At 39.6% G+C, this 17564-nt stretch overlaps 1 protein-coding gene across 1 annotated transcript; it reads right to left on the bottom strand.

Moving 5' to 3' along the window:
• Nucleotides 1-6412: 6412 nt before the first annotated feature.
• On the bottom strand, nucleotides 6413-7213 carry LOC130949586 (uncharacterized). Its single transcript, XM_057878262.1, has one exon. The coding sequence runs from the start codon at nucleotides 7211-7213 to the stop codon at nucleotides 6413-6415; it is 801 nt and encodes a 266-aa protein (XP_057734245.1).
• Nucleotides 7214-17564: the final 10351 nt, after the last annotated feature.

Here is a 17564-nt window from a genome sequence, read left to right as displayed (position 1 = left end):
TCTGAATGGAGCATCATAGGTATTTTCTATGATGGTCTCTCTGAATTATCCAAGATGTCCTTGGATAGCTCTGCTGGAGGATCTCTTCATCTGAAGAAGACGCCTACAGAGGCTCAGGAACTCATTAAAATGGTTGCAAATAACCAATTCATGTACACTTCTGAAAGGAATCCTGTGAACCATGGGACTGGTCAGAAGAAAGGAGTTCTTGAGATTGATGCTCTGAATGCCATACTGGCTCAGAACAAGATATTGACTCAACAAGTCAATTTGATTTCTCAAAGTCTGTCTGGAATGCAAAATGCACCTGGCAGTACTAAGGATGCTTCATCTGAGGAAGAAGCTTATGATCCTGAGAACCCTTCAATGGAAGAGGTGAATTACCTAGGGAACCCTATGGAAACACCTATAATTCTTCATGGAGAAATCACCCAAATTTCTCATGGAAGAATCAAGAGAGACCTCAACAAGGTTTCAACAAACAATGGTGGAAGAAACAGGTTTAGCAATGGCAAGCCTTTTCCATCATCTTCTCAGCAACAGACAGAGAACTCTAAGCAGAACCCCTCTGACTTAGCAACCATGGTCTCTGATCTAATCAAAACCACTCAAAGTTTCATGACTGAAACAAGGTCCTCCATTAGGAATTTGGAGGCACAAGTGGGACAGCTGAGTAAGAAAATTACTGAACTCCCTCCAAGTACTCTTCCAAGCAATACAGAAGAAAATCCAAAAGGAGAGTGCAAGGCCATCAACATGGCCGAATTTGGAGAGGAAGAAGAGGAAGTGGACGCCACTGAGGAAGGCCTCAATGGGCATGCACTAGCCTCCAAAGAGTTCCCCAATGAGGAACCCATGGGAATCTGAGCTCAAAATGAGACCATAGAGATTCCATTGGACTTACTTCTGCCTTTCATGAGCTCTGATGAGTATTCTTCCTCTGAAGAGGATGAGTATGTCACTGAAGAGCAAGTTGCTAAATACCTTGGAGCAATCATGAAGCTAAATGACAAGTTATTTGGAAATGAGACTTGGGAGGATGAACCCCCTTTGCTCACCAACGAACTGGATGACTTGTCTAGGCAGAAATTACCTCAAAAGAAACAAGATCCTGGGAAGTTTTCAATACCTTGTACCATAGGCACCATGACCTTCAAGAAGGCTCTGTGTGACTTAGGGTCAAGTGTAAACCTCATGTCTCTCTCTGTAATGGAGAAGCTAGGGATCTTTGAGGTACAAGCTGCAAGAATCTCACTAGAGATGGCAGACAACTCAAGAAAACAAGCTCATGGACTTGTAAAGGATGTTTTGGTGAAGATTGAAGACCATTACATCCCTACTGATTTCATAGTCCTAGAGACTGGGAAGTGCATGGATGAATCTATCATCCTTGGCAGACCCTTCCTAGCCACAGCAAAGGCTGTGATTGATGTTGATGGAGGTGAACTGATCATTCAAGTGAATGAAGAATCCTTTGTGTTTAAGGCTCAAGGATATCCCTCTGTCACCATGGAGAGGAAGCATGAAGAGCTTCTCTCAAATCAGAGACAAACAGAGCCCCCACAGTCAAACTCTAAGTTTGGTGTTGGGAGGCCACAATCAAACTCTAAGTTTGGTGTTGAACCCCCACATTCAAACTCTAAGTTTGGTGTTGGGAGGTTCCAACATTGCTCTGAGTACCTGTGAGGCTCCATGAGAGCCCTCTGTCAAGCTACTGACATTAAAGAAGCGCTTGTTGGGAGGCAACCTAATGATTATATTTTATATATTTTCTTTTGTTATTTTATGTTTTTTGTAGGTTGATGATCATAAGAAGTCACAAAATCCATTGAAAAAGCAAAAACAGAATGAAAAACAGGAAGAAAAACAGCACACCCTGGAGGAAGAATTCACTGGCGTTTAAACGCCAGTAAGGCTAGCAGTTGGGCGTTTAACGCCCAGTCTGGCACCATTCTAGGCGTTTAATGCCAGAAAGGGGCACCAGACTGGCGTTAAACGCCAGAAAAGGGCAAGAACCTGGCGTTAAACGCCAGGAATGGGCACCAGCCCGGCGTTTAACGCCAGAAATGGCTCAAAACGTGATTTTGAGCAACATTTGGTGCAGGGATGACTTTTCCTTGACACCACAGGATCTGTGGACCCCACAGGATCCCCACCTACCCCACCACCACTCTCTCTCTTCTTCCCCCATTCACCAATCACCTCAATACCTCTTCCCCAAAACCCCCTCACCTATCAAATCCCATCTTTCTCTTCACCACTCACATCCATCCTTCATAAAACCCCACCAACCTCACCCTTCAAATTCAAACCACTTTCCCTCCCAAACCCACCCATAATGGCCGAACCCCATCTCCCCCCTCTCCTATATAAACCCTTCTTCACTCCTTCATTTTCACACAACCTTAAAAACACTTCTCCCCCTCTTTGGCCGAATACACTAAGCCATTCCCTTCTTCCTCATTTCTTCTTCTTCTACTCTCTTCTTCCTTCTTTTGCTCGAAGACGAGCAAACCTTTAAGTTTGGTGTGGTAAAAGCGTTGCTTTTTCGTTTTTCCATAACCATTTATGGCATCCAAGGCCGGAGAAACCTCTAGAAAGAGGAAAGGGAAGGCAAAAGCTTCCACCTCCGAGTCATGGGAGATGGATAGATTCATCCCAAGGGTGCATCAAGACCACTTCTATGATGTTGTGGCCTTGAAGAAAGTGATCCCCGAGGTCCCCTTTTTACTCAAAAAGGGTGAATATCCGGAGATCCGCCATGAGATCCGAAGAAGAGGTTGGGAAGTGCTTACCAACCCCATTCAACAAGTCGGAATCTTGATGGTTCAAGAGTTCTATGCCAATGCATGGATCACCAAGAACCATGATCAAAGTGTGAACCCGAATCCAAAGAATTATCTTACTATGGTTCGGGGGAAATACTTGGATTTTAGTCCGGAAAATGTAAGGTTAGCATTCAACTTGCCCATGATGCAAGGAGATGAACATCGTTACACTAGAAGGGTCAACTTTGATCAAAGGTTGGACCAAGTCCTCACAGTCATATGTGAAGAGGGCGCACAATGGAAGAGAGATTCAAGAGGCAAGCCGGTTCAACTGAGAAGGCATGACCTCAAGCCCGTAGCTAGAGGATGGTTGGAGTTTATCCAACGCTCAATCATTCCCACTAGCAACCGGTCCGAAGTTACTCTAGACCGGGCCATCATGATTCATAACATCATGATTGGAGAAGAAGTGGAAGTTCATGAGGTTATAGCCCAAGAACTCTATAAAGTGGCGGACAAGTCTTCCACCTTGGCAAGGCTAGCCTTTCCTCATCTCATTTGTCACCTCTGTTATTCCGTTGGAGTTGACATAGAAGGAGATACCCCCATTGATGAGGACAAGCCCATCACCAAGAAAAGGATGGAGCACACAAGAGACCCCTCTCATCATGAGATCCCTGAGATACCTCAAGGGATGCACTTTCCTCCACAAGACTATTGGGAGCAACTAAACACCTCCCTAGGAGAATTGAGTTCCAACATGGGACAACTAAGGGTGGAGCACCAAGAGCACTCCATTCTCCTCCATGAAATTAGAGAAGATCAAAGAATCATGAGAGAGGAGCAACAAAGACAAGGAAGAGACATTGAGGAGCTCAAGCACTCCATAAGACCTTCAAGAGGAAGAACAAGCCGCCATCACTAAGGTGGACCCGTTCTTTAATCTCCTTGTTCTTTGTTTTCTTGTTTTTCGAAATTTAGTGCTTATGTTTATCTATGTTTGTGTCTTATGATCATTAGTGTCTTAGTGTCTATGCCTTAAAGTTATGAATGTCCTATGAATCCATCACCTTTCTTAAATTAACAATGTTCTTAATTGAAAAGGAGAATAATTGCATGAATTTTGAATTTTATAACAGTTTAATTATTTTGAAGTGGTGGCAACACTTTTGTCTTCTGAATGTATGCTTAAACAGTGCATATGTCTTTTGAATTTGTGGTTCATGAATGTTGGCTCTTGAAAGAATGATGAAAAAGGAGACATGTTACTGAGGATCTGAAAAATCATAAAAATGATTCTTGAAGCAAGAAAAAGCAGTGAATACAAAAAAAAAAAAAAAGAAGAAAACGAAAAAAAAAAGGGAGGAAGCAAACGAAAAAAAAAAAGAGAAAGAAAAAGAAAGAAATAAAGTTGTGATCCAAGGCAATAAGAGTGTGCTTAAGAACCCTGGACACCTCTAGTTGGGGACTCTAGCAAAGCTAAGTCACAATCTAAAAAGATTCACCCAATTATGTGTCTGTGGCATGTATGTATCCGGTGGTAATACTGGAAGACAGAGTGCTTTGGGCCATGGCCTAGACTCATAAAGTAGCTGTGTTCAAGAATCATCATACTTAACTAGGAGAATCAATAACACTATCTGGATTCTGAGTTCCTAAGGAAGCCAATCATTCTGAATTCCAAAGGATAGAGTGAGATGCCAAAACTATTCAGAGGCAAAAAGCTAAAAGCCCCGCTCATCTAATTAATACTGATCTTCATAGATGTTTTTGGAGTTCATTGCATATTCTGTTCTTTTTATCTTATTTGATCTTCAGTTGCTTGGGGACAAGCAACAATTTAAGTTTGGTGTTGTGATGAGCGGATAATTTGTACACTTTTTGGCATTGTTTTTAGTATGTTTTTAGTATGATCTAGTTAGTTTTTAGTATATTTTTATTAGTTTTTAGTTAAAATTCACTTTTCTGGACTTTACTATGAGTTTGTGTGTTTTTCTGTGATTTCAGGTATTTTCTGGCTGAAATTGAGGGATCTGAGGAAAAATCTGATCCAGAGACTCAAAAGGACTGCAGATGCTGTTGGATTCTGACCTCCCTGCACTCGAAGTAGATTTTCTGGAGCTACAGATGCCCAATTGGCGCGCTCTTAACGGCGTTGGAAAGTAGACATCCTGGGCTTTCCAACAATATATGATAGTCCATACTTTGCCCAAGATTTAATGGCCCAAACCGGCGTTCAAAGTCACCCTCAGGAATTCCAGCGTTAAACGCCGGAACTGGCACTTAAATGGGAGTTAAACGCCCAAACTTGCATAAAAGCTGGCGTTTAACTCCAAGGAGAGTCTCTACACGAAAATACTTCATTTGCTCAGCCCAAGCACACACCAAGTGGGCCCGGAAGTGGATTTTTATGTCATTTACCCATCTTTGTACACCTTAGGCTACTAGTTTTCTATAAGTAGGACCTTTTACTATTGTATTTTGAGAGATCTTTCAATCGGAGATCTTTTGATCATGTTTTTATGATTGAACCCTCTTTGGGAGGCTGGCCATTCGGCCATGCCTAGACTTTGTTCTTATGTATTTTCAACGGTGGAGTTTCTACACACCATAGATTAAGGTGTGGAGCTCTGCTGTACCTCGAGTATTAATGCAATTACTATTGTTCTTCTATTCAATTCCACTTGTTCTTTGTCCAAGATATCACTTGTTCTTCAACTTGATGAAGGTGATGATCCGTGACGCTCATCATCATTCTCACTCATGAACAAAGTGACTGACAACCACTCTTGTTCTACAAGCAATCAAAGCTCTAGTGAATATCTCTTGGATTCTTTAACCGGAGTCTTCGTGGTATAGGCAAGAACTGATGGCGACATTCAAGAGAATCCGGAAGGTTTAACCTTGTCTGTGGTATTCTGAGTAGGATTCAATGATTGAATGACTGTGACGTGCTTCAAACTCCTAGCAGGCGGGGCGTTAGTGACAGACGCAAAAGGATCAATAGATTTTATTCCGGCCTGACCGAGAACCGACAGCTGAATTCCGCTATGCTGTGACAGAGCATATGCAATCGTTTTCATTGAGAGTATGGGAGGTAGCCATTGACAACGGTGAAACCCTACACGAGCTTGCCATGGAAAGGAGTAAGAAGGATTGGATGAAGACTGTAGGAAAGCAGAGAGACGGAAGGGAAGGCATCTTCATGCGCTTATCTGAAGCTCTCACCAATGATATACATAAGTATCTCTATCTTTATCTTTATGCTTTATTCGTTTATCACTATACCCATTTGAGTCTGCCTGACTGAGATTTACAAGGTGACCATAGCTTGCTTCATAGCAACAATCTCCGTGGGATCGACCCTTACTCACGTAAGGTATTACTTGGACGACCCAGTGCACTTGCTGGTTAGTTGTGCGAAGTTGTGTAATGCCATGGTATTGAGCACCAAGTCTTTGGAGCCATTACCGGGGATTATTTGAATATGGACAAAGTAGTGATCACAATTTCGTGCACCAACTACCTCTTTCATGGCTGGATTTAATCTCCTTTTGGGGTTGAATGGAAGGTTTAGAATCATCTTCCAGTAGTATCTTGTGCATGCATATGGCTGAACTAATCCCCTTCAAGTCAGCCAGAGTTCACCCAATGGCATCCTTATGCTTTTGCAACACTTGGAGTAATTCCTTCTCTTGTTCTTGGCTGAGAGTTGAGTTTATGATTACTGGAAAGCTTCTGTTTTCTCCCAGGTATGCATATTTGAGGGTCGGTGGCAATTCCTTCAGTTCAAGTTTGGGTGCTTCTTTCTCTTCATTCTTTCCTTCTAGTGTCCCCTGGTCATGAACCTCGGCTGTTGCTACCTCTTTGCTCAATGTTGATTCATCTTCTTCTGTTAGCTCCTCAATTTTTTCCTCCTCCAGAGTTTCTTGTAATATAGCTTCCATTGAATCCAACCTCACACACTCTCCTAATGAGTCTTGCGGGTAACTCATGGCCTTGAACACATTGAATATCATATTCTTATCATGCAATCTAAGAGTAAGTTCACCCTTCTGGACATCAATAATGGCTCTGGCAGTGGCTAAGAATGGCCTTCCCAAAATGATGGATGCCTTAGCTTCCTCCTCCATGTCTAGCACTACAAAGTCTGCTGGAAAAATAAAGCCTCCCACCTTTACCAACAAATCCTCCACTATTCCCTGAGGAAATTTGAATGATCGGTCTGCCAATTGTAGAGCCATCCTTGTCGGTTTGGTTTCCTCAATCTTCATTCTTTTTATCATTACTGAAGACATCAGATTTATGCTGGCTCCTAGATCGCACAAGGCCTTCTCCACTGTGATCTCCCCTATGATACAAGGGATTTGAAAGCTCCCTGGATCCTTCAATTTTTGGGGTAACTTATGCTGAATGGTGGCACTACATTCTTCGGTTAACACCATGGTCTCGTTGTTTCTCCAGCTTCTTTTTTTAGTCATCAACTCCTTCAAGAACTTAGCATAAAGCGACATTTGCTCTATTGCTTCTGCAAAGGGTATGTTGATTTGTTACCTTTAGAAGATTTCCAGGAATCTTGAAAATTGGCTATCATCTCCCTTCTTCTTCAATTGCTAAGGATATGGGGCTTTTGGAGGATATGACCTCAGCACCTCTTCTTCTCGATGTGTATTAGGAGGGATGACTTGATCTTCTTTTTGTTCTATTTCCCTTTTGTCTGAATTCTCCGCTGATGGTATCTTGGAAGTCTCCTTCAATTCCTTCCCACTTCTGAGGGTGATAGCTTGGCATTCCTCCCTTGGGTTTGGATTAATGTTACGGCAATTGGTTTGGCTAGGGATTTGCTTGAACAGGTAGCCGATTTGTGCCTCGAGTTTCTTGATGGCCGCATCTTGATTTTGCATATTAGATCTCACTTCTCCTTGGAATGCCTTGCTATTTTTGACTTCCTTGCATAGAGCTTCAAGTAAGGTTTCAATTCTAGAAAGTCTATCTTTAGGGTATGATGGTGGGTTTGGGTTATAAGATTGAGGGTGATCATGCTGGTTTTGGTATGGGTGTTGAGGAGTGTGGTTAGGTGGTTGTTGATATGATCTTTGTGATGAGTATTGGTGGCTAGCATGGTTGTTGGGATTGTGATTTTGACGTCTCTGATCTTGGCCTTGGTCTTGTTGGTTTCCCCACCCAAAGTTGGGGTGGTTCTTCCATCATGGTGGTGGACGAAATTGTGATTTATACTTTCACACAACTCGAATAATATTCCTCGGTAATGGCTCCAAAAAATTGGTACACAATACTATGGTCTAAAATTAACTTCACAGTCTCGCTCAACTAACCAGCAAGTGCACTGGGTCGTTCAAGTAATACCTTACGTGAGTAAGGGTCGATCCCACGGAGATTGTTGGTATGAAGCAAGCTATGGTCATCTTGTAGATCTCAGTTTGTGAGTGGAATCATAGGGTCAAATGGAATTAAATTGGATAAATAAAATAAATAAAACGGATAGAAGTACTTATGTAATTCAATGGTGGGAATTTCAGATAGGTGTATGGAGATGCTGTGCTCCTCTTGAATCTCTACTTTCCTCATTGCTTTCATCCGATCCTTCTTACTCCTTTCCATGGCAAGCTGTTTGTAGGGCATCACCGTTGTCAATGGCTACATCCCATCCTCTCAGTGAAAATGGTCCTCTGCGGCTGTCACTCGCATGGCTAATCATCTGTCGGTTCTCAATCAGGTTGGAATAGAATCCCTTGATTCTTTTGCGCTTGTCATCACGCCCAGCCTTCAGGAGTTTGAAGCTCGTCACAGTCATTCAATCCCAGAATCCTACTCGGAATACCATAGACAAGGTTTAGACTTTCCGGATCCTCATGAATGCCGCCATCTATCTAACTTATACCACGAAGATTCTGTTAGAGAATCTAAGAGATATGCGCCCGGCCTAGAGTAGAATGGAAGTGGTTGTCAATCACGCGCGTTCATATTTGAGAATAATGATGAGTGTCACGGATCATCACATTCATCAAAGTTAAGTGTAGCGTATATCTTGGAATAAGAATAAAAGAGAATTGAATAAAAAGTAATAGTAATTGTATTGAAACTTGAGGTACAGCAGAGCTCCACACCCTTAATCTATGGTGTGCAGAAACTCCACCGTTAAAAATACATAAGTGAAAGGTTCAGGCATGGCCGAGAGGCCAGCCCCCAAGGTCTAAGGACTAGGCGTCCAGAGATGTCAAATACATTAGTTAAATGTTCTATTTATAATAAACTAGCTCCTAGGGTTTACATGAGTAAGTAATTGATGCATAAATCCACTTCCGGGGCCCACTTGGTGTATGTTTGGGCTGAGCTTGATCAATCCACGAGCTGAGGCTTCTCTTGGAGTTGAACTCCGAGTTATGACGTGTTTTGGGCGTTCAACTCCGGATCATGACGTTTTTCTGGCGTTTAACTCCAGACAGCAGCATGAACTTGGCGTTCAACGCCAAGTTACGTCGTCAATTTCCGAATGAAGTATGGACTATTATATATTGCTTGAAAGCTCTGGATGTCTACTTTCCAACGCCATTGATAGCGCGCCAATTGGAGTTCGGCAGCTTCAGAAAATCCATTTCGAGTGCAGGGAGGTCAGATTCCAACAGTATCAGCAGTCCTTTTGTCAGCCTTTTTCAGAGTTTTGCTCAAGTCCCTTAATTTCAGCCAGAAATTACCTGAAATCACAGAAAAACACACAAACTCATAGTAAAGTCCAGAAATGTGAATTTAACATAAAAACTAATGAAAACATCCCTAAAAGTAGCTTGATCATACTAAAAACTACCTAAAAACAATGCCAAAAAGCGTATAAATTATCCGCTCATCACAACACCAAACTTAAATTGTTACTTGTCCCCAAGCAACTGAAAATCAAATAGGATAAAAGAAGAGAATATACTATAAATTCCAGAATATCAATGAATATTAATTATAATTAGATGAGCGGGACTTGTAGCTTTTTGCTTCTGAACAGTTTTGGCATCTCACTTTTTCCTTTGAAGTTTAGAATGATTGGCTTCTCTAGGAACTTTAGAATTTCGGATAGTGTTATTGACTTTCCTAGTTAAGCATGTTGATTCTTGAACACAGCTACTAATGAGTCTTGGCCGTGGCCCTAAGCACTTTGTTTTCCAGTATTACCACTGGATACATAAATGCCACAGACACATAACTGGGTGAACCTTTTCAGATTGTGACTTAGCTTTGCTAAAGTCCCCAGTTAGAGGTGTCCAGAGCTCTTAAGCACACTCTTTTTGCCTTGGATCACGACTTTAACCACTCATTCTCAAGCTTTTCACTTGGACCTTCATGACACAAGCACATGGTTAGGGACAGCTTGATTTAGCCGCTTAGGCCTGAATTTTATTTCCTTGGGCCCTCCTATCCATTGATGCTCAAAGCCTTGGATCCTTTTTACCCTTGCCTTTTGGTTTTAAGGGCTATTGGCTTTTTCTACTGCTCCTTTTTTTTCTATATACTCTTTTTTTTTTTTCGAATGCTTCTTCTTTTTCACTGCTTTTTCTTGCTTCAAGAATCAATTTCATGATTTTTCAGATCCTCAATAACATTTCTCTTTGTTCATCATTCTTTCAAGAGCCAACAATTTTAACATTCATAAACAACAAGATCAAAAGACATATGCACTGTTCAAGCAATCATTCAGAAAACAAAAAGTATTGTCACCACATCAATATAATTAAACTAAATTCAGGAGCTATTTTCGAAATTTATGTACTTCTTGTTCTTTTGAATTAAAACATTTTTCTTTTAAGAGAAGTGAAGGATTAATGGAATTTATTCATAGCTTTAAGGCATGGTTACATACTAATGATCATGAAATAAAGACACAAAACATAGATAAACACAGCATTAAAAACCGAAAAGCAGAAAGAAATAAGAACAAGGAATGAATCCACCTGAGTGAGGGTGGCGCCTTCTTGAAGAACCAATGGTGCTCTTTGAGCTCCTCTATGTCTCTTCCTTGCTTCTTTTGAATGATTCCTAGTAATTTTGGTGTTCCTCCCCTTAGTTGTTTCCAATATTTGTGTGGAGGACAACTTATTCCCGGAGGTATCTCAGGAATCTCTTGATTTGCAGCCACATGTTCTACCACTGAGCTATGACGGCTTATATTAGTCTTTCCATCTCCCATGACTTGGAGGTGGAAGCTTTTTGTCTTTCTTTTTCTCTTCTTTTTTTTTTTTTGAGGTTTCTCTGAATTGTTGATTTTTAGTTTCTCTTGACTTCCTCTTCAGAGTCCTTTCAGGTTCAGGATCTGTTCCAATAAGAATGTTCTTGTCCTTGCTCCTGTTTATATAGGGAAGAAGAGAACAAGAAAAGAAAGAGGAATCCTCTATGTCACAGTAAAGAGGTTCCTTATTGTTAGTAGAAGAAGAAAGGAATAAAAGTGGAGAATCCAATCACAATGGTGAGGATAGAGGCAGTGATTGGAGATGAAGAGAGGTGAAGAGAAGTGTTAGTAAATAAATAAAATAAATAGAAAGAGATGAGGGGGAGAGAAATTCGAAAATAATTTTGAAAAATGGGTTAATAATTTTCGAAAATTAAAACTAAAATTTGAAACAATTAATTAATTAAAAAGAATTTTTGAAAAAGAGGGAGGTATTTTCGAAAATTAGAGAGGGAAAAGTAGTTAGGTGGTTTTGAAAAAGATAAGAAACAAACAAAAAATTAATTAGTTAGTTGAAAAAGATATTAAAATCAAATTTGAAAAGATAAGAGGATAAGAAGTTAGAAAAGATATTTTAAAATTTTTTTGAAAAAGATAAAATTTAAAAAAAATATGATATAAAAGATATGATTTAAAAAGATATGGTTTTGAAAAGATAAGATTGAAATTAGTTTTGAAAAAGATTTGAATTTTAAAATCACAATTAATGACTTGACTCACAAGAAATCACAAGATATGATTCTAGAACTTAAAATTTGAATCTTTCTTAACAAGAAAGTAACAAACTTGAAATTTTTGAATCAAAACATTAATTTTTGATGCAATTTTCGAAAATATGATGTAAAGATAAGAAAAAGATTTTGAAAATATTTTGAAAAAGATTTTTGAAATTTTCGAAAATGATGAAAAAATGGAAAAGATATGATTTTTGAAAAAGATTTTAAAAAGATAAGATATATTTTTTTGATTTTTGAAATTTTTTTTTTTGATGAGAGAGAAAAACACTAAAAATACTCAATGCATGAAAATTTTGTATCAAAACACATGATGCATGCAAGAACACTATGAATGTCAAGATGAACACCAAGAACACTTTGAAGATCATGATGAACATCAAGAACATATTTTTGAAAAATTTTCGAGAAAAGAAAACATGCAAGACACCAAACTTAGAAATTTTTCATGTTTAAACTCTATGAATGCAAGAATGCATATGAAAAACACCATACAACACAAAACAAGAAAATATGAAGATCAAACAAGAAAGTTCATCAAGAACAACTTGAAGATCATGATGAACACTATGAATGCATGAATTTTTCGAAAATTTTATGCAAGAAAAAGATGAGCATGCAATTGACACCAAACTTATGACTTGACACAAGACTCAAACAAGAAACACAAAATATTTTTGATTTTTATGATTTTTCTAATTTTTTTTTGTATTTTATTTGATTTTTTCGAAAAACATATAAGAAAAGGAAAATAAGAAATTCAAAATTTTTTTAATATGAATTCCAGGAATCATGCAATGTTAGTCTAAAGCTCCGGTCCAGGAATTAGACATGGCTTAATAGCCAGCCAAGCTTTCAATGAAAGCTCCAGTCCAAAACACTAGACATGGCCAATGGCCAGCCAAGCTTTAGCATACAGCTAATAATCATATTAACTTGCCTCTATAAAGATGGTTTTGAAGCCTCAGTCCAAAAGAATTTAGACATGGCTTTACAGCCAGCCAGGCTTCAACATGCTTCATGAAACTCTAGAATGCATATTAAAAAATTTTTGAATAATTTTCGAAAATAGGGAGAAGATTTTGAAAAGATTTTCGAAATTTTTTTTTTAATAAAATAAAAATTACCTAATCTGAGCAACAAGATGAACCGTCAGTTGTCTATACTCGAACAATCCCCGGCAACGGCGCCAAAAACTTGGTGCACGAAATTGTGATTTATACTTTCACACAACTCGAATAATATTCCTCGGTAATGGCTCCAAAAACTTGGTACACAATACCATGGTCTAAAATTAACTTCACAGTCTCGCTCAACTAACCAGCAAGTGCACTGGGTCGTCCAAGTAATACCTTACGTGAGTAAAGATCGATCCCACGGAGATTGTTGGTGCAAGCTATGGTCATCTTGTAGATCTCAGTTAGTGAGTGGAATCATAGGGTCAAATGGAATTAAATTGGATAAATAAAATAAATAAAACGGATAGAAGTACTTATGTAATTCAATGGTGGGAATTTCAGATAGGTGTATGGAGATGCTGTGCTCCTCTTGAATCTCTACTTTCCTCATTGCTTTCATCCGATCCTTCTTACTCCTTTCCATGGCAAGCTGTTTGTAGGGCATCACCGTTGTCAATGGCTACATCCCATCCTCTCAGTGAAAATGGTCCTCTGCGGCTGTCACTCGCATGGCTAATCATCTGTCGGTTCTCAATCAGGTTGGAATAGAATCCCTTCATTCTTTTGCGCTTGTCATCACGCCCAGCCTTCAGGAGTTTGAAGCTCGTCACAGTCATTCAATCCCAGAATCCTACTCAGAATACCATAGACAAGGTTTAGACTTTCTGGATCCTCATGAATGCCGCCATCTATCTAACTTATACCACGAAGATTCTGTTGGAGAATCTAAGAGATATGCGCCCGGCCTAGAGTAGAACGGAAGTGGTTGTCAATCACGCGCGTTCATAGGTGAGAATGATGATGAGTGTCACGGATCATCACATTCATCAAAGTTAAGTGTAGCGTATATCTTGGAATAAGAATAAAAGAGAATTGAATAAAAAGTAATAGTAATTGTATTGAAACTTGAGGTACAGCAGAGCTCCACACCCTTAATCTATGGTGTGCAGAAACTCCACCGTTGAAAATACATAAGTGAAAGGTTCAGGCATGGCCGAGAGGCCAGCCCCCAAGGTCTAAGGACTAGGCGTCCAGAGATGTCAAATACATTAGTTAAATGTTCTATTTATAATAAACTAGCTCCTAGGGTTTACATGAGTAAGTAATTGATGCATAAATCCACTTCCGGGGCCCACTTGGTGTATATTTGGGCTGAGCTTGATCAATCCACGAGCTGAGGCTTCTCTTGGAGTTGAACTCCGAGTTATGACGTGTTTTGGGCGTTCAACTCCGGATCATGACGTTTTTCTGGCGTTTAACTCCAGACAGCAGCATGAACTTGGCGTTCAACGCCAAGTTACGTCGTCAATTTCCGAATGAAGTATGGACTATTATATATTGATGGAAAGCTCTGGATGTCTACTTTCCAACGCCGTTAAGAGCGCGCCAATTGGAGTTCTGTAGCTCCAGAAAATCCATTTCGAGTGCAGGGAGGTCAGATTCCAACAGCATCAGCAGTCCTTTTGTCAGCCTTTTTCAGAGTTTTGCTCAAGTCCCTTAATTTCAGCCAAAAATTACCTGAAATCACAGAAAAACACACAAACTCATAGTAAAGTCCAGAAATGTGAATTTAACATAAAAACTAATGAAAACATCCCTAAAAGTAGCTTGATCATACTAAAAACTACCTAAAAACAATGCCAAAAAGCGTATAAATTATCCGCTCATCACCTGGATTGTAAGTTTTGGAGTATGGATCATGATTTTGCCTTGGTGAATTACCGACATAGTTGGCTTGCTCCCATTCACCTCCTTCCTCTGTGTTTACTCCTTCTTGGGTTCATGATTGTGTGGTGACTGCTGCAACTTGGTTCTTCTCCATTTTCTTTGTAAGGTCAGCTAGTTTCTTGGCAATCATCTTGTTATGAGCTAGTAGTACATCAACATGGTTCAGTTCCATTACACCTCGAGTGTTGCTCCTCTCAGAAGCATAGAAGTAGTCATTCTGAGCTACAGTCTCAATGACATATATGGCTTCTTCAATGGTCTTCTTCTTGTTCAAAGATGCTCCGGATGAGTAGTCCACTGCCTTCTTTGATTCATACGAGAGGCCCTCATAGAAAATATATAGCTGTACCCATTCATTGAACATGTCTGGTGGGCACCTTCTTGTCAAATCCTTAAACCTCTCCCACGTTTCGTAGAGGGTCTCACCATCTTGTTGCCTGAAAATTTGTACCTCAGCTCTCAGCTTGTTGATCCTTTGAGGAGGATAGAACCTTGCCAAGAATTTATTCACTACATCTTCCCATGCTGTTAAACTCTCCTTTGGGAAAGACTCCAACCATTTAGATGCCTTGTCCCTGAGTGAAAAGGGGAACAAGAGCAATCTGTAAACATCTGGGTGGACGCCATTAGACTTCACAGTGTCACATATTCTTAGGAAGGTGGTTAAATTTTGATTTGGGTATTCTTGGGCTCTTCCTCTGAATGAGCAGTTGTTCTGAACAAGGGTGATGAGCTGAGGTTTTAGCTCAAAGTAGTTAGCATGTATGGTTGGTTTTTGGATGCTGCTTCCACAGTTGCCTGGGTCTGGATTGATGTAGGATCCCAAAACCCTTCTTCCTGGCTCAGCATGATTCACATGGCCATCTCTGGCATGGTTATGAGCTTCTCCTTCATGGTTATCCTCCATGATTATTTCAAAGAATTCATCCTCTTCCTCTGCTCTAACAACTCTTTTGCCTCTTGCTTCCCTCCTTTTTCTAAGGAGGGTATTCTTAGGTTCAGAATCAAAGGGTGTTGAAGCTCCACTTCTTCTACCTGTCATACAACCAGCATAGCTCACAGCAAGAAAGAAATTGCAGAAATTATAATGGTTAAAGTGGTTGTTAGTGTGAGTGGTGCAAATTGTCAAACAGTTAGTGGGTTAGTGAACATAATTGTAATAGTGCGGGAAAATAAAAGGGGAGATAAGAAAAGGGAAGAAGTAATTGTAACTGAAAGTAAACAGCTAAACAAAATGAACAAAAGAAAAAAAATGCTCAATCTAGTGATCTTCCAAATTAATCATTGTTGATTCAAAATCAATCCCCGGCAACGGCGCCATAAACTTGATACATGGGAATTTTACTCTAAACAAATTTCCTTCGGTAAGTATACCGAATTGTCATCAAGTAAAAACTCACAATAGAGTGAGGTCGAATCCCACAGGGATTGATTGGTCAAGCAATTTTAATTGGAAGAATACTCTAGTTGAGCTAAGCAGAAAGCGGATATAGAATTGCAGAAAATTAAATGGCGGGAAAGTAAATAACAGAAAATAAAGTGCAGAATCTTAAATGGGGAATTGGGAAGGCATGGTCATGCTATCACAAGGCTAGAAAAAAAAACCCGAAAAAGTTAAGTTAACTATTTTAACTTAGCGCTCTCTTCAAATTGGGCATTGGTGCCTTGTTTGAGTGCTACTTTGTCATGGGACACGCTTTTAAAAGCATGGCCCAAGGCATCAAAATGTGTTCTAACTTCAAAGTGTGCCCCAAAACTCTTCTTTTCTCCTTTTTAGCTTATTTTGTGCTTTTTTGCTTCTTTTTCTTCTTATTTCCTACAAGGTTTATCAAATCAAAAGATCAAAGAAATATACCATTTAAGCACACAAGAATGCAATATTTAAGCACTAATTATCAATTTCTTGTATGAAAAAGCATAGAAAAACTTGACATGATGACATGTCATCAATAAATAAAACAATAACAAAAGCAGTAAAGAAGTGATGTGGAAACAATTGTAAGAAATAAGTTAAGGACTGATGAGCGGTTATTTTATACACTTTTTGGCACAATTTTCTCAGTATTCTTAGTATATTTTGTGGTTTTTCTATGATTTTAGGTGATTTTTGTGAATTTGGCAAGTTGTGGTAAAGTCTGATTCAGAGGCACATAAAGCATAACAGATGTTGTTAAATCCTGATCTCTGTGCATTCCAACGAGCATTTCTTAAGCTACAGAGGTCCAATTGACATGCTTCTAACGGCGTTTTTATTATAAGTAAAGGACTTCCTTCCTTCTGAGGACTATGCCTCCCAGGAGGGGAGAAGCACAGACACATTACTTTGTTTTCGTTATTCATCCTTATGAATCTGGGGTGGAACTGACATATGACTCCTTATTTTACATGAGTTCTTGCGAGTCCCTGACATGATAGTATTGAGCTACAGCTTTAGAGTGCATCATAGATTCCAGCATGTCTCTGGGCTAATTGGGATATGTGACATAAAATATCATTAGTCATGGGTCACTGAGGTTTCTGTGGCACTAAGGCTAGAACCATAGAGCTTCATTCACCGATTTGGAAGATCCAACCTTGTCTGTGGCATTTTGATAAACCCCATTTGTACGGTTTATCTTGTATTGATTTTAGGAGATTTTAATACTTTTTACCCACATTTATTCAATAAATTAGCATGATTTTGTGATTGTCTCCTTATTTGTGCTTAGATGTGAAAATATGCTTTTTAGGCCTTTAACTTGATGATTTTAATCTCTCTTTGATTCCACTAGATGCCTTGATGTGTTTGTTAGTGATTTCAGATTGAAAAGGCTAGGAATGGATCAAACAAGTGAAGAGGAAAGCATGCAAAGTGGAGAAATCATGGAAAGCCAAAGAGTTGAACTCGCCCATGGACGCGCGCGCGCACCAGGCGTTTACGCGC

This window comes from Arachis stenosperma, chromosome 9 (assembly GCF_014773155.1).
Source record: "Arachis stenosperma cultivar V10309 chromosome 9, arast.V10309.gnm1.PFL2, whole genome shotgun sequence".
NCBI classification, from domain to species: domain Eukaryota; kingdom Viridiplantae; phylum Streptophyta; class Magnoliopsida; order Fabales; family Fabaceae; genus Arachis; species Arachis stenosperma.
This window is presented reverse-complemented; position numbering and strand designations above follow the sequence as displayed.